The sequence below is a fragment of the Sorex fumeus genome, unplaced genomic scaffold (assembly GCF_029834395.1).
Source record: "Sorex fumeus unplaced genomic scaffold, SorFum_2.1 ptg000002l, whole genome shotgun sequence".
In the NCBI taxonomy this organism is placed as follows: Eukaryota; Metazoa; Chordata; class Mammalia; order Eulipotyphla; family Soricidae; genus Sorex; species Sorex fumeus.
Genome location: NW_026606059.1, coordinates 45,609,238 through 45,630,190, shown reverse-complemented (window position 1 = coordinate 45,630,190; position 20,953 = coordinate 45,609,238). Strand labels below are relative to the sequence as shown.

Here is a 20,953-nt window from a genome sequence, read left to right as displayed (position 1 = left end):
ACAGAACAGGGCATGCGGCCATGCAATTATATAAAGCGACTGTATATTTACATTGAGCCCAGCCTATCACAATCCCTGACTCTCTTTCTCACCTTTTCTTTTTCTCCTTGTCTTCTCTAACTTCTCACCCCTGTCCACTCTCCTTCCTCAAGGGCCATGTTTTTCATTCCTCAACCATTTACTCCCTCACTGACTGTTTCAGAGTTCCAAGCTGTCATCGGGAACATAATTCCCAATGGGAATACAGAGATCAAACTGCTTCTCTCCCCCTTCACCTTCGGGAGCTCACATACCACAGGTCATATCTGTAAGTGAATCATTCAGGCATTTAGTCTGTTCCAAATCAGTAGGACCGCTAGAAAAGTACCCCAGAAAGTCAGGCTGGCTTCTGCAGCACAGACTGTGAAAGACAAAGATGACTTTTCTGGGGAAAGACACTATATAGTGGAAGAGTGCAGACCAGGTCCTGGCAAGCCCAGGGTGCAGGATGAGCAAGTGTGAGGTATGGCCCTTGAAGATAATAATCAGAGGAGGCCAGAGGTACATGGTAGGGTACTCAGGATCCAAAGAAGATTGACTAAGAAAATGATGGTTGGAGGGAGGGGAGATGTGTACTGAAAGCAGATAAAAGACCAAATATGATGGCCTCTCAGTATCTGTACTACAAACCATAATGCCAAAAGTAGAGAGTGAGTATGGGGGAAATTGTCTGCCAGGGAGGCAGGGGGAGGGTGGGAAAAGGGAGGTATCCTGGGGAGATTGGTGGTGGGAAATGTGTACTGGTGGAGGGATGGGTATTTGATCACTGTATGATTGTAACTCAAACATGAAAGCTTATAACTCTATCTCATGGTGATTCAATAAAAAAAAAAAACACTATCACTGTATCACTCTCATCCCGTTCTTCATCGATTTGCTCGAGTGAGCACCAGTAATATCTCTATTCGTTCCAGCCCTGAGATTTTAGCAGCCTATCCTTACTCGTCCTTCCCAATGCTGCCATACTGGAGGCTCTTTCAGGGTCAGGGGAATAAGACCCGTTATTGTTACTGTTTCTGTTTTTGGCCGGAGCGATAGCACAGCGGTAGGGCGTTCGCCTTACAAGCGGCCAGCATGGCCGACCCGAGTTCGATTCCTCCGCCCCTCTCGGAGAGCCCGGCAAGCTACCGAGAGTATTCGATATGCCAGACACAGTAACAACAAAGTCTCCAATGGAGACGTTACTGGGCCCGCTCGAGCAAATCGACGATCAACGGGAGGGCCTTTACCTTTACCTTTACCTCTGTTTTTGGCATATAGAATACACCATGGGGAGCTTGCCAGGCTCTGCCATGCAGGTGGAATACTCTCGGTAGCTTGCCGGGCTCTCTGGGAGGGATGGAGAATGTATATAAGAGAATACAAGCAAGTATGTTAAAACCAAAAATAAATAAATAAATAATAAAAATAAAAAAAATAAATAAGCACTATTAGCACTGTCCTCCCATTGTTCATTGATTTGTTCGAGCGGGCCCAGTAATGTCTCCATTGTGAGATTTGTTGTTACTGTGCTTGGCATATCGAATACATCACAAGGAGCTTGCCAGTCTTTGCTGTGCAGGCAAGATACTCTCGGCAGCTTCCCGGGCTCTCTGAGAGGAGTAGAGAAATAGAACCTCGGTCAGCCAGGTAGGCCATGTGCAAGGCAAATGCCCTACCACAAATAAAAAAAAAAAAAAAAAAAAAAAGAAGGTCGTCCTGGCTTGCCATACTGCAGCGTCTGAGTCATGTAAAAGAGGAGGAAGGAGACCTTTGGGAGCACTTAGGAATGAGAATGTGAGGGAATGGGCAGTGAGAAGGATGGAGACAGGTTGGCTGTATTGGCAGTGCCTTGCAAGCATTGATCTATTGAATGAAAAGGAAGGAAACATGGACTCAGACAGGGCTGAGTTCTGGAAATCTCTCGCATCAGGTCCTGTATGATCCCTCTGCACACACACCTGCCATTCCGGGGGACTAGAAAGCAGAGGGCCTGGCCTTTAATTCCTCCTGGCTCAGCCGGCAGTGAGCACAGGGCTGGCTCAACTTCCTGAAGTGTCGGGCCTGAAGACACTTCTGTGAAGCTTTCCTACAACTTGAGACTTAGGGACTGAAGAAAGGAAATGGTGGTTTCCTACCTCCCCACTCCTTCCACCAGCTGACTTCATCACTGACTTTCAGCCTGAAGGAAAATGTTTCCATGCGGAACGCCCGATTGGCACTAGGCTAGCTCTGCTCACTTCCTTCTCCTCCCTCCACTCCCCCTCTTCTCCTCCGCCCAGTTCGCCTCTCCCTCTCTCCTCTCCCTTTCCTCCTCTTCCTCTCTTTCTTTTCCCTCTCCATCTCCTTTTCCTCTTCCTCCTCCTCCTCCTCCTCTTCTTTTCAAAACTAATCTGACATTTTAGGTCTAAGCAACACTATAAAAGGTAAGGTTCGTGCCTTCACACTGCCAATCCTGGTTTGATCCCTGGCCTTGCCTATAGCTCCCCAGTCACCAAAAGGAGTCATCCCTGAGCATAGAGTCAGATGTGGTTCTGAGGATCTCTGCATCTGATGTCAAAACCCAAAACCCAACTGCCCCCCACAGAAAAAAAATCCTAAACTAACAGTGGAAAGTAGTAAACATGACATAAAACCTTGGCTTGGAGCTTTCCAAAAGAAGAAGTAGGTAACCCTGGGCTCTTCGGGAGAACTCTGGCAAGGCCAGAAGCTATGCACCCGAGTCAGGTGTTTGACCTCTACCAGCTCACCCCACCACCCACTGAATTGCTGGCCTGGCCTCTGTGGCCCTCGAATGAACCCCAATATTAGAAGACCAAGAAGGAACATGGAATGAGGGTGGCACCCCCAAAGAGAAATTGTCTGGCCTAGACACTAGGGCCAGTTACAATGTGCAAAGCTGATAATGTTCGACCACCATTTACTGTGAATCAACTTCCTGCCTCTGTGAAGTGAGAGTGAACAAATCTGCATCCTCCACAGACTACTCTGAGGGGTCATGAGTTAATGGTGGAGCTATGTGGCACTGGCACCTCATTATGAAGTGCTACCCTAGTTCTCTGAGCCCAACAATGGACATAGCCTGAAGTCAGAACCCTGAGACCCTGGTTAAAAGAGAAAAAAAAGTAAATCAGCTGACAGAACCATTCATTCACAAGTCTAAACACTCAGCAGATCGACTCAAGACCAGTTCTGAGGAAGCAGAGGGTGAAAGGGCAGCCCCTCACCACTCTCCGAGGTGTATCTCAAGTCCTGGAGTGCGGCCACAGCTGCCTGCGTCCCTTGAACATCCTCTTCGGCTTCTGTGATGTGCAGATACTGGGTGGAGGGCTCCTCAGAAGTTTCTGTTGCTGGCTAAATAGACATAGAACACCATTTATGACCTAGAAGATCTATCCCCAAGAAGCTCCAGATAAATTACTAAGATGCAACCAAAGCATACAAGGAACATGCTGTAATAGCTCTTTCCCTGGCATTCCAGAGAAACCAACTGTTCCAATAAAGGCATCCCTCCCCAAAAGAACATCCCCTTGCAAGTATCAAGACCTTTGAAAGTCAGGTCTGGTGGAAAGCTACCTGCTATACAAGCCTGCCTCAGGGAATGAAGTATGCAGTTCATAATTAGGGATTACACACCCTCACAGATTCTTCTGTGTGCTCTTCTTGGCCCTTTTATCTGTCTCCCCATGTTAGGAGACCTGTCTCCAATTTTCCCCATTACTGGGGCCTCTTGCCCTGCAGCTGACAGAGGAAGGGTGCAGCAGTGGGCATAGAGGAAGGAAGGAAAAGGAGGGCCATCACATTCATAGGTAAGACATCTTTGCTATTCATGTGATTCTTTTTATATAACAAGCATGAAAGTAGAACCGATTTAGAAAACGCACATCTCTGTCAAATCAGGATGAATGTGGAATAAAAGCGACCAGAGCATCATTCACAGGCACTTCCTTCTTCAGACAGAGAAGGGATGCAACTTGACATTATAAATAACTATCCCCTTCTTGGGGAGATATATATATATACACACACTTTGAAAATAGTGCCTTCCAGAGACTGCAGAGATATTATAGCAGGTAGGTCATTCACCTGCCTTGTATGAGGTTGACCCAGGTTCATCCCCAACACCCCATATGGCTCTCTGAGCTTATCAGAAGTGATCCCTGAGCACAGAGTCAGGAGTAAGCTCTGAGGATCATTGGGTATGACCCCCTACCACAAACCAAAACCAAAACAAAATTAAAAAATCATGTCCTTCGGGGAAGAATGGGAGGAGGAGTTAAATTATCAGGCAAGCATGAATTTCATGAGTAAAGAGCAAAATGGAGGGTTTTACACCAAAATATATAGAAGTCAAAGTTCTGAGGTGCTTTCAGTACCTGACAGGTTCAGAAAGCATGTGATTGTTCTATTAGAGACAAAAGGCCAAGTTCACTTAGCTATTTCTAGACTGATGTATAGTAGATAACCAATAAGTGTTTCATGAATAAGTAAACAAAAAGGATCATTATTTCTTTTTAAATACCAATAAGTACTGTGTGTTGACCAACATAGATCATATCTAACGACTGTCTTAGTCTTGAAAGAATGGAATACATATAGAACGTATGAATAGAAATGAAATGTGAGTGAGGTCAATACACTCACAAGAAAGTCCAAATTCAACCCAGAGTCAGAATTCACATGCATGGCCCTAGCACTCAGGACCCCTCGACAAGAGATATGATTTGAAAAACACTTCCAAGTTCCCTAAGCAGCAAACATGGTCCTCTGAGGGACAGTGCTCTGTGCCCAGTGTCTGGGCTTTCCTGGTTGGTCCTTTGTGTTTGGAAATGTCAAGATCAATGCCAGACTTTAAAAACTCACTTCCCACTTGGAGTCTCCTTCATTTTCCACCAACTTCAGGCCATGCTTGTTTTTCAAGTGTCTGTTAAACTCCCACTTGGTGCCATATACAAAGCTGCAAACGGGACACTTCAAACCACCTGCAAGCAGAGACAGAAAAGAGTCTTCAAGGTGAATGAAAGGAAAACAGTTCTGCCTTCTATCCAAATGCCTCCAAGCTAAGGAATACATTGTTTTATCTCTTCTATTTTCCCTCAATCCAAACTTATAACACATTATGTGTTTCAGAGCAGAGAATTTAAAACAATGTAATTTTTAAAAACATAAATTAATGGCATTCACAGTGAGTCTAATATATACACTTAAAATTTTAGGTAGCAGAGAGAAAATAAGGTGGCTTGAAATATTTAGGGTTAAGTCCTTCTCTCTCTTGAAAAATAACAATTTAGAAAATAAAAACAACCGATGAATAATGGCTGCTTTTCTCAATGTCTTTTGTCCCCAAACATAAAGACAATTCAGAATCTCAGTCTCCTTCACACTGGAAGCGAAGTGTCTGATATAAATTTCCATGCGAATTTTCCAGTAAAGGGCAAATGAGAAAGTTGGTCCCAACCCGAAATGTCACTAGACGGTGAACTCATTAAATTCTGCTTATGTTTTGGGAAGTTGTCTGAATGCTTTAATTAAAAAAAAAAAAACAATAAAAATTTTTGAAGGCAAGAACACTAAATTCTGGTTAGAGAAAAAAACAAACTTGATTCACACCAAGGATTATCTTTCTAAAATTACATCATGGCCAGTTACTAGAGAAGTAACTCAACAAAAATCACCTGAAAATAGCAGTCCTTTCAGAAATGAAGTCGGGCCTCAAGAGGTTAATCATTGTCCTAGTTTCAGATTCCCAGAATAGACTAGAACATAATCTAACTAAGCTGGCACTGAGGGTCTCTACTCTGTGCTGAGCTGGGGGCTCAGATAGCAACATCAGGTCACTGTCGTTCTCCACCATTGTATACTCTCTACCAGGACAAAGAATGGGCTTAAAACTATATACATTCACAATCCAGAGAGCTACTACAGGTGTTAAAGCACTTACCATGTATGTAGCTGACCACAGCTCAATCCCTGGCACCACATATGGCCCCCTTCTCTGGGCTCCATCACTGCCAGGGGTCACTCCAGAACACTGCCAGGTGTTCATTCATCCACATCTCGCCCAGAGATAAAAGCTCTCCAATAGTTTTCCATAACACCAAAATAAGTTCCAACTCCTTTGGATTCCCCAATCCTCTCCAAATGAGTGACCTGATGACAACCTCATCATCTTATCCCCTCCCCCCTTCTCTAATCTCTCCTTTTGCTTTTTGCAGTGATGCAACTCCACCCCCTCTCTGGACACTGGCTGTTGGGGTGTTTGCATATCTGTTGGGTGTCGCTGTGCGACCCTCTCTGCACTGCTAAGACCTCCCAGTGCCAGATATTTATCTCCTGCTCACTGGAACATGGAACGAGTAGAGGAAACAGTCCCGAGGACAGTGCTGCCAACTAATCAAAGAATCACCAGACAAGTCTCTCAGGGAAGCTACACACAATGTAAGCATCTCCCAGATGTCACTATGATGTACTGGATCTCCTGAATCAATTCCACGTCGGTGAAATACTAAAGGTACTGTCCTGTAATTGGACTTTCTTGTCTGCAAGCTGAGGTGGATAATTCCCCAAACAGTCCTGAACAGAAAGGCAGGTCAACCCAGACAGCTGCCAGCACATCCCTGGCTCCTTTGCTGCTGCCTTTCCACCACTCCCAAGAGACTCAGCACGTATGGGAGAGACAGGGCCAGAGTCAGCAGAAAGAACAGCAACAGACACCTACTTCTAAACTCATAAAATATACTAAAACAAAGACAGCAAAAAGAAATGGCTATTTTCTGAAACTCAAACACACTGCACTCTTTGTTCAGGCAAGACCAATTCATTGCCTATGCTTTCTTGCCCAGAGTATAGTTAAACTTAGGCTACAGCCTCCTTTGTTATCAGTCACAGCTGATATAAGCACATTTAAAATGATGTATTTTCCTATAACCATCTTTCACAATCCTTCAAGTTGTGAGGACCCCTGCTTTTCTCTTGCTAAAACTGATGCTGCTTCTTCCATAAAAACCTTAATATAAGGCAATGAACATATGCAAGCTACTGAAGGTTGAACTTTGGCATTTTAATGGAAACAAAACTTCCTTCGGTGGGATTCTTCTAAAGGAGAAAAATATCCTGACACTGTTTAAATTAAAATTATTACCATAATGCCCCCTCCCACATTAAATGAAATTTCAACCTTTGCCATAGTGACTCTAATTAAAGAACAACAAACAGAAATATGCAATCTAAACTGAACTGCATCAATTAATGGACATCAAGGCTGGAAGAAATTAATTTCTATTTCAGTTCATTAAATTCTTTGGCTATGCACAGTAAAGGTCATGGGAAGACTGGATGAATTGACTTGCAGCTCTGATATTAAGTGCACACCATAAAAAAAAAAACCTGCAAACCAACAAATCACAATTTTCTCATAATGATGAACCAAGCAAAAGAATAGAACTTCAGGAGCAATTTTAAAAATCGATCATGGCATCCTGTGCACTTTTTGGAATGCAATACATTCTGGAGACGTTTCAGGCATTAAAATATTTGCACTACTTTGTGGTAGCTGACATTATTGAAAATTCAATTTCATTTTCAATAATATAACTCCTGGAATGGCCTGGAACACACGGTGCACATTTACTCACATGACCAAGAGCAACTTCCTTTTTACTCTCAGTTTTTAATCTTTTACCTAATAGCAAAAAAAAAAAAAAAAAAAAAAAAGTTTAGCTTCTGAATGCAGACACTTGCAAAAAGAAGAATAATAGAACCTCAGATGTAACTATGTAACCTAATGTGGCAAACGGCTATGGACTACGAGTTTAAGTATTTGAGGGAATATTCTGGATTATTCAGGTATGTCTAACTTGGTCACAAAGGTCCATCTAAGGAAAAGACAGTAAAGACGACCACCATAATGTGGCAAGGAAAATTCTACTGCTGTTTTCTTATTTTAAAAGATGGAATAGGAAATCACCCACAGCTGCCGCCCTTTTGACTCACACACAGGCCCTGCTCTATTGATTCCTGACCGAATCTCCCAGGAGATGCACGCCAATCAGCTAAGATGTATGGAATCACTGATACCCACAATTACAAACTCCAAGGAGCCTTCAGGAGCCGGGCAGGCCAAACACCCGCCCAGGTGAAGCTCTGACAGCCATTCCATACCCCACCACTGCAGCCGTGCTCAGGACTCAGCTTCAGCCACCGCTTAACGAATATTCTCTGTAGAGGCGCCAATCTGCGAATAACGCTAGGTACCTGGGTGCCCAGGCTAAAAACTCTGGTGTTTTTTGGAGCTGGGGTGGGCAGCCTCCCATGCAACCCTACATACTTCCGGGTGCCCTGGCAGCCGTGCCCCTCCCACAACTGCCACCTTGCCATTAGCACAGACCATACATTCTAAGGTCTCTCGACCTCGTGGCCCTGCATGATGCCTCCTATGACACAAACAATAAATTCCTGGACAAGGACTTAACACCCTGTGATGCAATATAACAATTTTCACATACATTAATTTTTTATATATTGATTTTAATATTGGAGCTTTGTTATATAGTCAATATTAATTCCAGGATTGTATCAACAGCTGTGGGTTATTTTTAAATTCAAATGTTTTTTAAAAATTAAAAAAAATTTTAAATATGGAAGAAGGAGCTCAAGTCAAGAAAAGTGACCAGCTTCTAGAAGCTGAAAAATACAAGAGACCATATTCTTTCCCCATAACCTTTGAAAAGGAAAACAGAATGTTGACTTCAGCCTAAAGCTCATCTTGGACTTGTGATCTTCAGAACTATAAGATAATAAATGTGTGTTGTTTTGAATCACCACCAAGCTTTTGGTTATTGATTTCAGTAGTCAATAGGAAACTAATACAGGCACTCAGGACAATTGTAACAAAGTCATTTCTTGTTTCTCAAAGAAAAATGGCTACAGAGCAATTTGATTTTACAATAGAGTGAAATATAGAATTGGATTTTGTTCGCATTCTTGTTTTCTATTATCTCAATATAGTGCCTGTCCTAGGGTCTCCAGTAAGAACTCACACGGAAATACATTAAGGGCAGAAACCAAATGAGAGTCAATTTTATGCCAGCACCACGATAGAGGGTTCCTGACAACACAGCATAATTTTAGATCATTTCTGGACATGGCAAGCACAGATGCCTAAATTTCATCTCCAACTTCAGTGCATTTTCCATGAGACACCTCAAGAAAGAGAGAACGGGAGGGTAAATACAGCAGATAGAAAACAAAGTGCACTTTATTATTAGTCTGAATGGTAAGTTCAGTGAGGAATATTTGGTAAAAGGAGATGACACCAAGGTCTCCCCCATCACTACTAATCCCCCACATATTCCTCCGAAATCCTGCGACCTGAGATCCTCTACAGAACCAAAGAAAAGCACTGGAAAGAGCCCTGAGAGTCCATCTCTGGTCAAAATAGCAGCAGATTCTGGGGCCAAAAAAATAAGACAAAGTAAACAGCAACATTTGTGACCTTCCAATTCATTATCACGTGACCGCCAGCAGTGGTAAACTAGCCAGCATACTACAATAGGACCATGTATCTTCCTTCCTTCTCTGCAAATACGTAACTTAAGACAAACTTGGGGGTAACATGCTCTTCAGGATGGGTTTGGGGGCCTATGGCCTGCGTGGGTCATTGTTCTTAGTGCATTTCCCCACTTTGAAACAGGAATGATGGGGCTGGGCAGTTAATTCAGAGAGCTACAGCACATGGGTCACGTGTTTTACATGCAGGAGGCCCTGGTTTAATCCCCAATATTAACTCTATCCCACCCCTCACTCTAGAGCACCATGTTGGGAGTAGCTCCCAACTACTATTGCTGTGGTCCTCAAACAAACAAAACATATACAAACCACCACAACAATGAAAAGAAAAATGATGATGCTAATTGAGCTCACTCAGTCACTTATGAGTTTTTTACATAAGATGTAAACAGAATCACATGATGGCAAGCTTCGACCAATATAGATGTTTTCCAAAAAAAAAAAAAAACAAAATTAAAATGTACAACATGAAATTAATGAATTTTGGATTGCCTATAAGTCCCTAGGTACTGAACTATATACTGTTTTCCCTGAATTGGGTTATCAACTAAGAAATGAACTCACCCCGAAGACACACGCACACACACACACACACACACACACACACACACACACACACGTATGTATGTGTGTATTGTGTATATAAATATGTGTCACTGTCACTGTCCTCCTGTTGTTCATTGATTTGCTCAAGCGGGCCCAGTAACATCTCCATTGTAACAACTGTTACTGTTTTGGGCATATCAAATATGTCATGTGTAGCTTGCCAGGCTTTGCCGCGCGGGCAAGATACTCTCGGGAGCTTGCTGGGCTTTCCGAGAGGGGAGGAGGAATTGAACTGGGGTTGGCCATGTTGACCACTTGCAAGGCAAACGCCCTACCCACTGTACTATTGCTCCAGCCCATAAACACATATATGTATATGTGTGTATTGTGTATATAAATATGTGCACACACGTTTATGTGTACACACATATGTGTATAATATGTAAAATATATGGATTATAGTTCAAAGCAAAATTTTAGCAGATGCTAAATACCAGATCTCTTCTTGACCTTTCTCTTATTTCAATTATCTGCCCCCACATGTCCTTCTCAAAAACAGAGAAATGTGTGTGTGTGGGAAAGGAGGGTTGGTACAGGCATATGCAGGTGATTCTTCTCCTGTGAGTAGAGTATGAGTACAATGGATGTATGAGTAGAATGGATGGCACTAGAAGGAACCTAGACCCAGGAAATGGAGCCTAGGAGAGTTTTCTGATTTTTACCAAATTGAAGCAGTGATGACAGCAATGCAACAATCTTCCTTCCCACCCTACATCAGAGCCTTGGTCAACATCATATCCCAGCACCTTGGTCAACACTATGGCCCTATCTATGCCAACCACAATGCTGGGAACACAAGGAGCTCAAGAGATACATGCTGAGGAGGGAACATATCTGGGAATAAACATGACGGTGCATCTGAATATTTATCAAGCACTTAGTATATAACAGGGACAATTTTGGATTTTAGAGAACAGACTGAACTTTTGCAACTAATATTAGACAGGTAATGGCCTCTCTTCTTTGAGGATATGTAAACTGATATCTACAGTTTAGGTAACAGACCAGGAGACAATTCAGAGGTTAGGGTACATGTGGTGCTAGTAATTACACCCAGGTCTGGGTGCACCCAGGACTACAAGGCCTAAGCAGCATCAAATCCCTGGGTCCCTGAATTGACACTCTCAGCTGAGTTGGCTGAGAATCACCAGTGTAAACACTGAGATATCCTGAGTGTCAACTGCCTTGCCCCCCCCCCCCCCCGCCTCCGCCTCACAACAAAGAAAGAAAGAAAGAAAGAAAGAAAGAAAGAAAGAAAGAAAGAAAAATTACTGAGCAGAGGAGTTCTGATTCACACAATTGAGCTGTGGGGATGGGGCAAGTGAGCGAGAAGGCCATCAGGGTCTTTGGGAGAGAGATGTGTATACACTGGTGATGAATTATGTGCATGAGAAACCATTATTAATAGTGGTGTAGTCATAGAATCACAATCAATAAAAAAAACAATTAAAAATTAAAAAAAAAAAACAGAAAACAGAAAGAAGGCCAAGAGCTGCAATGATCAGAGATGCCACCTCCAGGCCCTTCTGACTCCCAGTCCTGTGCTTTAAAAGAATGCCTTGAGCTCATGCAAAATGACCAGACCCTTGATTCCCTTCTTTATCCTGTCATGAGCTCCAGAAGGGAGCTTAGTTAACTCAAGAATCTTGGCACCAAATGATCTTATGCCTCACACCTAGCACTTCTCACACCCTGCAATTTAGTGAGCCTAGCATAATTTAGAAGAATTCTAAAGTTAAAATGGGGAAGGCTCATTGATACAATATGCCACAAAAAAAAATGTGTGTTTATTTATGTAAGAAAATTACTCAAATTCATATTAGTTAATGAAGGAAAAAGTAACAGATTGGAAGCAATAAACAAGAGATTGTCCAATCTGTCTTCAAAAACACCAGAAGTATATAAAATATAAACAGTAGATAAAACACATAGCATTCAGTACACATCTCATGTCTAACTGTCCCAAAGAACCAGGGTTCCGAGGGGACATGATACTGTGCCTGCTGGACCAAAGAAGTACCGAAACTCAACAGCCACTGTAGTGCGACTCTTTTCACCTACATTCGCATTCACATCATGCTGGCAGCCTGATATTGGCCACAGCGGAAATACTGATACCAAAGAAATTGGAAAATTCTACCAGTTGGTATTCTCTGGTTAATTTTTTATAGAGAACTATGTGGTTATGTGGAAGAAAAACACCTGCACAGCTCTCACTCTAAGAAGTTTCTGGAACATACTGAAAATAACACAACACTAGAAAAATAACAAGGTCCCTTCCCCTGAAGTAATGTACAAGGATCGAAATGTACTGATTGGGGAATATCTTGGCCTTCTTCAGCCTATTTACTGACCTCCTCTACGGTCAAATACTCTGACATGCTCCCCAAATTCCTGAGCTCAGTGAGTGGCAGAATTTTGTTTTGGAATATATATCTTTCCCTGTGTCATAAAGGGTAAGAATCTTTAAACATGGAACCAATGCACTTGGTTTTTAGGTGACTGTCGCACCATTTTGAGAAAAGCATTCAATTTTTAATTTATGTTATTATTTAACACACATTTACTTCATATCAAAATAAGAAACTATAAAGTCCTATAAAGAGTTTTTAAAATTTTGCTTTTGTTGTCTGAGCTTGGAAGTGGATCAAAGAATTTGAGGTGTCCCTCCCCGCCCCGCTTGTTTGTTTATTGTAAAATGAGTAGAAAAGGAAAATAAAACCAACTGGAGATGGGGAGAATTGCTTGAAATCAATTTGAAAAAGAAAAATTAAAATTTCAGTGGGGTCAAATGATTCAGAATTTGCCATAACAACAATTTAATCTAGCCTTACTTTCTCGGTTCTTTCTCTTTTCCTTTTCCAGACATGGAAGTTCTGTGAGCTTTGTACTTCTGAAAATTCTAAACTGATTCATAATCAACCACATATCTGATTTCAGGACTATCAGTTGGAACCTAAATAATATCTAAGAGCTAAGATATTTAGTTGACCCCTTCTATGTGGAAAACAATTATATGATGTATAGTGCAATAATGTAAAATACATATATATGAAATACATCTGATGTATATACCTGAGAAAATAAGATGAAAAATTACCTTGCAAAGATTAAAAATAAAACCCATACCCTACCAAGGAATGTCAATTGATTAGTCTTTTAGAAATTTAAGTGAAAACTCAGGACATGAAACAGTACAACCTCAGCATATTTTTTTTGCAAAGCAACGATGAAAGTTTGAAAGCACAGAACAATGATAGTATCATCAATCAGATCCCTATGCCTATTCCAACAGCCATAGTAAATGTCTATTTTATACCAATCTGACCCAAGAGTGTAAAGAATGTTAAAATGAATCTCTAGCCCACTACTCCAGTTATTTACTGTGATTCAAAGACAATCCATTCTCTACCTGTGGTTCCTGGACAGAGGGGCATCAAAAATAATGCAGTGACCCTAAAGGTCTTGGATATTTTTTCAGGAAAAAAAAAAAGAATGTTTTCTTTTGGGGGGGCACCCCCAGCAGCACTCAGGGCTTGCTCCTGTCTGAGCTCAGGAACCACTCCTGATAGTGATTGGGAGACCATATGCAATGCTGGTAATCAAATCTGGAACAAATACATGTTAGGCTGTTGGGAGAAAAGCCCCTTTTGGTCTGCTCTGAAGTGCCCTATTAAGCCTTGGGCTCTGCCTTGGAGGATGTTCCCAGAGCATTCAGAACCTATTATAATGTATATTTACGATCACAGGTCAATACAGCCATGGGACAGGACCCTGGGACAGGATGTGTCCCGCAGATGTGCGGTGACAGCCTATCCATTATGATCAAAGGAGGAATATAACCCTATCTATAGAACTACAACGAAACAATGTAACCCTATCTGTAGAACTGAGATGAAACGTGTATTTGTTCTAACCACTGTAACTACATGACTAACTGCAAATATTCAAGCCTATATAAACCTTGCTGTTTGCTCAATAAATCGGAACCGCTTGACGGGACGCCCACCATGCTCGTGTGCTCATTTCTCATTTCTCAGCTGGTGTGCAGGAGGTGGCATAGGACTGTTCTTTTCCCTCGGACCCCTCTCTCTGCAGAAGGGAAGCTCGGCCTTGTCCTCAGGACTCTGAATGGCGGCCCCTTGCTGGACAAGGGAGCATGCTGAACAGAGCCCAGGAGAAGACCCCCAACGTAAGGCCAGTGCCTTACCTGCATACAATCTCTCCAGCAGCCCCTGCTCCCAGTTATTTTTAATGGAATGAGAGGAAAGTTAGAGAACATCAGACATTTAAGTTTGTTATCATTTCATGTGATCCATCATTACAAAGCATGGCTACTATGAACTTCATTCTTAGAAGTTGGGAAATGTGCCCAAATGGAACTATAAATGGCCCCAAAGAGAACACAATTTGAGCCCTTCTTCCACCACAAATGGTGCCTCCATACCATATTATCCTGCTCCCCAGTTCCAAAAACACTGGCATTAAAAAAAACTCAATGCACATGCTCCCTGTTACCTTAGATGGATGGCTTTACAATTATCTTGAGTTTTTTATGATGTTTATCTATTCCCGTGCATCAGCCCTGCCAAGAATACAGTCAATTCACTTGTTTTACATTACGCCGTATTTCTTGGTGTTTAGAGCAAGAGGAGCTTCACATTGAATTGGAAAATGCTGAGCATACCCAGCTGCAGAGAATTTACAGCCCCACGTCTCGGTTTGCTGGGGGCAAAGATTTCTAAAACTGTCTTGAGCTTCAGAGAGTCACAGGACTCAGGAAGAAGTAGCAACTGGCATACTGTAGGGTGCAATCATTTTCCAGTTAAACCGAAGTACAGATATAAATATAACAGTATTTCTGGGTATGATAACAGCACGTGAACGGAACATTCTCACGTGGGAATATCTCATTATTTATTGAAAAAATAAGCAAAGACTCCCTACCCAACTGTTCAATATTAGAGGTTTTCATCTATTCTCATATTCTCATAGTTTAAATGTTCTAAATGACTTTCCTTTTGCAGGGCAAATAAAAAACTGAAGTGCTTAAGAAACTTTAGATAATTTAAAGAAATCATATTTAAGTATGTTTAACATAGCATTATTTATAATTGCAATAAACGAAAAGTCTAAAAGCCCACATGTTCAATAGCAAGAGCATGTTAGCATGGGTACTTTGACTTGATGCCAAATTCCAAAAATAAGCACCAACATATTGCAATTAGGATGTCAGGATACTGAAGGAAAGGAAAAAGCTCAAATTGATTAATGTTTGGTAAAAAAAACATGAATTTTTCACAGTGCCAAATGCATGGACAAAAGATAAAAGGCAAAACTCACATGTCTGAAGGGAATGGGAAGGGAAGAGGGTGAAAAAAAAAAAACACCTCTTTCATTTTATATTTCCATTGTTTGTTCTACTATTATCCTGGCAACAGGTAATGCTCAAAAAGTAAGGAGGAGAAGGATGAGGACTATATCAACAGAGAACAATCACCAAACCTAAATGTGCTTGGGTTAGGCTGAATCATGAGAAGGAATTGGCTGCTGTCAAGAAGGACTCAGAAGGAATCAGGGACATGGGGGGGCGGGGGGGGTAGGTTACCCACCTTGCTGGATGAGTGTGTCTGCTGCCAGCTCCCCGGTGCCCACGTTGGTGTACTCCTCGTTGGGGTGCTTCCTGTTGTAATGCCGCTTCAGAGAGCCAGACATGTTGCAGGAGTAATGGCAATGGGCACAGCGGAATGGCTGCGGAGACAAGGGGGAGGAGTTACACAAGTGTCCTCTAGAGCAGTGACACAGACATGAGTTCTAATCCACCACTGTCCACCATTAGGACAAAACTATTTCTGACTCCTACCTGGGCAAGACAAGGCACTTCAGGAAAAGGACACAAGTGGGTCATACAACCCTTGTGTGCCACCTTGCATATGCTTAGGAGACTCAGAGTGGTAAGGGAAGAAGGGGTGCTTGTTAAAAGAGTTCTTTCTTTCTTTCTTTCTTTCTTTCTTTCTTTCTTTCTTTCTTTCTTTCTTTTTCTTTCTTTCTCCCTCTCTTTCTCTTTTGCTTTTTGGGTCACACCTGATGATGCACGGAGGTTACTCCCGGCTCTTCACTCAGGAATTACTCCTCGCGGTGCTCGGGGGACCATATGGGATGCTGGGAATTGAACCCGCGTCATCTGCGAGCAAGGCTGTGCTATCGCCCCTTGCTAAGACTTCTTGAAGAGCCCAGTAAAACCCGGCCATTAGTCAGATGATGGGTATATATCTGGATCACTGTCATTCCCCCAGCTCCACATCAAAGTGCCCTTTTGAACCACGTGTTGCCTGACTTTATAGCACAGAGCTACGGAAATCCCAGCTTTGTCAGTGAAACATGTCTGTGATACATTCAGTTTTGTGGCATGGCAGGAAGAGCATGGAGCAGCCTGAAAGAAAAACAAGGCTCAGAAAGCACAAGAGATTCCAACTGGACAAGTTCAATATGATGAGGAATTAATGAATGAACCACAGTGCTGACCAGCATGGGAATATCGACAAGTGGTAAAACTCCTAGCACCAAACTTTGCATCAGTGAAACAGACGACACCACAACCTGCGAGTTTACTGTGAAAATTCAATCATATAACAAAGCGATCTCAAAGATGCCACAAGGATTTTTTTAACTACAATTTTACAAAACTCTTATGTCTGTGGTAGCTTATACATGGTATCTAGAAATATCTCAGGACCCTCTTGAATCAACAGTCCCATTACTAGAAGTGTCAAGCCAGGAGCAGTAGGTCTCTGAAGGTGAATGAATCAACCAGGAGGGAAAATGTCTTCTTTTCTTTGAGATAGGTGGGGGACTGGGCCACATCTGGCAGTGCTTAGGGCTTATTCCTTGCTCAGGGGTCCATGGGGCCATATGTGGTGCCAGGGATTGAACTGGGGTCGTCTATATGTAAAGCAAATTCCTGTGTTCTGGTACCATCTCCCCAGTCCCTCTTCTTTGATGTTTCCTCCAACCTATTTTGGACAGGTGTGCTGAAGTATTTCCATTGAGGGAAAGAGAAATGAAGGGAAAGATAAGGAAGAAAATGAGAAGAAGCCCCATCTTCCCGTGTCCTTGTTAAAGTCACTCCTCACTCCTTTTCCTTCAGTCCCACCCACCCACTCACCCTTGAAAGAGCGCCCCCCCCATTCTATCTGTGCTTCCCTTCCCCAGGTCCATGAGACTTCCCAGCAAACAGCTCCAGCAGTCCAGCCCACGATCTTTCATCAGACTTTGTGCCTTTTCCCAACCATCTCTTTCAGCTGGCTGCTAACTCCCATATGACATTTGTGACATGGCAACACTGCAGAAGGTTCTCCTTCTCCCACTCTGAAGTTAATTGGCTTACTTATTAGATCATCCCCCTCCCTCCCTCCATTCCTTCCTTTCCTTCCTTTCTGCAAGCGAAACATACCCTCTACCACCCAGCTCTAATGTTAAATGCTGGCTTCCTTCATATTTCTATGCTTGGGCCTATTTTGTTCTTTGGCCGTGATTTCAATAATCAATTTTGGGGCCTGGAGATTGGTTCGGTGGTAGAGTACATACTTTGTATCACACATATGATTTGTATGGGTCCTGGGTTAAATCTCTGGAACTGAAAAGAAAACAACAATCATTTTTACATTTGATTACATTTTTACAATTGGTGATTGCTGCACGTCTGTATCAAGCAGAATCTCTTCTAAACCAAAGATAGGAATTTTCACTAGTGTCTTTATAGTAATATTTTCTTTACAGTGTGCCACCTCATAATAAATAGATTTTATACTGTCTTTTTATGAAATAAGCTAATCATCAAGAGACAGAAACCTAAACATCCTCATCATTTTTTCTCCTTCTGAGTTCACCAATCACTGAGTCACTTGCCCAGACTTCCTCAGAAAATGCATGAGAATCCAGCACTGCTTGTCTCTGCCTGTCACTCAAACACAGAAATGAGTGTCCTCAAAGGAAGTGCTGTTACTTTCCGGAGGCCATTCTTGAAGAAACAGACATAGGACATTTAATCTAGGGAAACCAATTCCCCAGAGACTCATTTTGGTCCCAGGATGCTACACTGGATGCGCAACCTTGAGTCCATCACCTACGAAAACCATCTGTTCTGGCCCACAAGGTTTATTACATAAAACAATAAGGAACAAAGGCAAAAACTGCGCCTCTTTTTTCTTTCTACTAAGCAGAGACTAAGAGGTCTGATGATTTTCAAAGTTAAAATAAAAGCTGTAATATTTTCCAGTGTTATTTCTAAATAACCAAACACTATCATATTGTTTTGGAATGTTGGCATTTACACAGAACTCAGAAAAAAAAAAGAAGTAAAAAACCCAGAAATGCTACATTTACCAGTGATAGGTGTCATCAGGCAAAGAGGCAGGAAGAACAGGGACAATTAAAGTGAGAAATGGTCCTGCAAACCTAATGTCAGGCTTGAGAGCCAAATTCATCCTTTTGTGACAAAACTGGTAAACTGCCTTATAAGCCCTTTCATGCATTTTGTTCTGCAGGTTTGCTTCCTGGTAGAATTGGAAAATAAGAGCATATTTGTGGAGGGCTGGGGGTTGGATGGCATACATACAGGCAAGGCCAGGTAAGGCTAAATGAGAAATCGGTCTCAGAGCTAGACTTATTTCTATGGAAACCTTTAATTCCTTACTCAGCATTATTCATATAGTGCCTGACTGGGAACTATGTAGTGCTGAAATTGAACCTGGGGCTCCAGCTTTCAAAGCACATGCTACCTTTCTTTTGAGCCCTTTGTCAGAAGCAGGGTGGTCAAAACTTCCGAGGGGCATCCTTCACTGATGAATAGCACCAGGGGCTGAGAAATTTAAGTGCCTACAACTAAGCACCAACCAACTCAGTAAATCCTTTAATGATGACTTTACCATTGAAAAACAGAATAATTGTCATAATTGACTTTATTGATCATTCTTTTGATAATCCTATTTATCTTTTTGATATAATAAAAAATATGAAGTAAATTTGTTTGCTCCTGCTAATGGGGCAGGTTTGGGTGGTATATGGGAAATTGGAGACATTGATGGAGGGAACATAATGGCGGTGGAACTGGTATTGGAATATTGAATACCTAAAACAACTCTATTATGAACTACTTTGCAAATCACAGTATTATAATATTTTTTTAAAAAAGGAAAGAAGAAAAATAAAGTTAAGCCTCTCTGTATCTTTCCTTTGATGATATTTGCTCTACTTCATACCCATTTACAGTCTTCTGCATGGGAAGAATTCCCACCAAACTTCTACTTGTATCCATTTTCCTTAATGATGACCTGGTGATCATTGAGCTTTATCTATGCCTTTCACTTAAAGTTGAGACCATTTTGACAGAGAACTCTGTTGAAGGGCAGGAGACAGAGATAAGAGAGAGTAAGAACGGCATCCCACTGATGGATACATGTCTGACTGCACAGTTAAAGCTATACATATGAAAACTTCAGTTAGGAAGCAAATGTTGTGGTCCAGATGCCCTTCTATTATCTAAACACACAATGACTAGTAAGAGATTTGCATTTACTGAATACATATGCAGCTTTGGATATAGATATCAACTGAATAGATTGACTGATACGTAGACACACTAAACCATAACTTAACTTCTCAGGCAGATACTTACAGAGAGCAGGTGATGCTAGACCTCAAAAAGGAAGTTATTTATTGTCAGCTTTCAGACCAGAATCTGGCCTGGAGTTGGAAAGAAAATATAAATAAGCTGTCGTGGTTAGTTAGCAACAATGCACAAATGCACAAAATTTCTTATTGAGGAAAGACAACAGAAAGAGAGAGAGAAAGAGAGAGAGAGAGAGAGAGAGAGAGAGAGAGAGAAAGGAAGGAAGGACAAAAGAAAGAAAGAAAGAAAGAAAGAAAGAAAGAAAGAAAGAAGAAAACCCTTAGCTATGCCTGCTGTTAAATGTTGCCCTTGAGTTCCTGATCAAGTGTAAGTACTATCTAACACAATAATCCCTATATTTCAGTTAATAATACTGATAATACCATATGCCAGAGTTGCATTAAGCATACATTCTGGTAAGTCTCACAACAAATTCATGTGGCCTGAAGCTATTATTCCATTTTACAGATGAAATAACCAAGACGTAGAATAATTACAGAATTTGACCCAAACATTCAGTCTTTGGTCTGACTGGTTGGTCTACACTGGATTTTGGAGCCAGGCTCAGCTAGCAATAGAAAGATGATTCCACTTTCAGTCATCATTTATTCCTGATCTCTGCTCCTGGTAACACCCTAAAAGCCTATGGGAGTACCCTGGGAAGTGCAAGGTATTCCTGGAGCTCCTGCACAGAAGCCAGATCAGATCTAAGTACCAAGTGCTTAAAATGAGAAACACTGTGGTGAACTGGGAGAATTCTGAAAACTCCTGGATTCCAGAGATAAAGCAGCAGCTGGAAAGCAGTGAGACAAGCAGTAGCAGGTCACAGTAGAATATGTGCTAGGTCAGTAGAGTGCTGCAGACATTGAGAGTCTCCTACAGCTGTTGAGAGGCAACAGGTCAATATCTCATTTAGACGCTGGAAATTGGTGGAAGGAGGAATTGAAAGGAAGAAGACAGGAAGCAGGGAACCAATTATTCAGTTGTTACAGTGGTATAGACAAGAGATAACATAGATGGACAAGAGATACAGCCTGGATGACAAGGAGGGAAGAACTCTGCCAGTTGCAAATAAAGTTCTATGAACGGAAC

General features: G+C 41.9%; 1 protein-coding gene across 1 annotated transcript in view; it reads right to left on the bottom strand.

The window, feature by feature from the left end:
* The window catches only part of ZFAT (zinc finger and AT-hook domain containing), a 218,125-nt gene that overhangs the window by 24,577 nt on the left and 172,595 nt on the right, over nt 1-20,953 (bottom strand). Inside the window, exons 12-14 of the mRNA XM_056109685.1 lie at nt 15,804-15,942; nt 4,882-5,000; nt 3,246-3,372 (exon numbers count right to left, since the gene is read on the bottom strand). Coding sequence (XP_055965660.1) covers nt 3,246-3,372; nt 4,882-5,000; nt 15,804-15,942 — 385 coding nt within the window. The remainder of the gene's footprint in view (nt 1-3,245; nt 3,373-4,881; nt 5,001-15,803; nt 15,943-20,953) is intronic.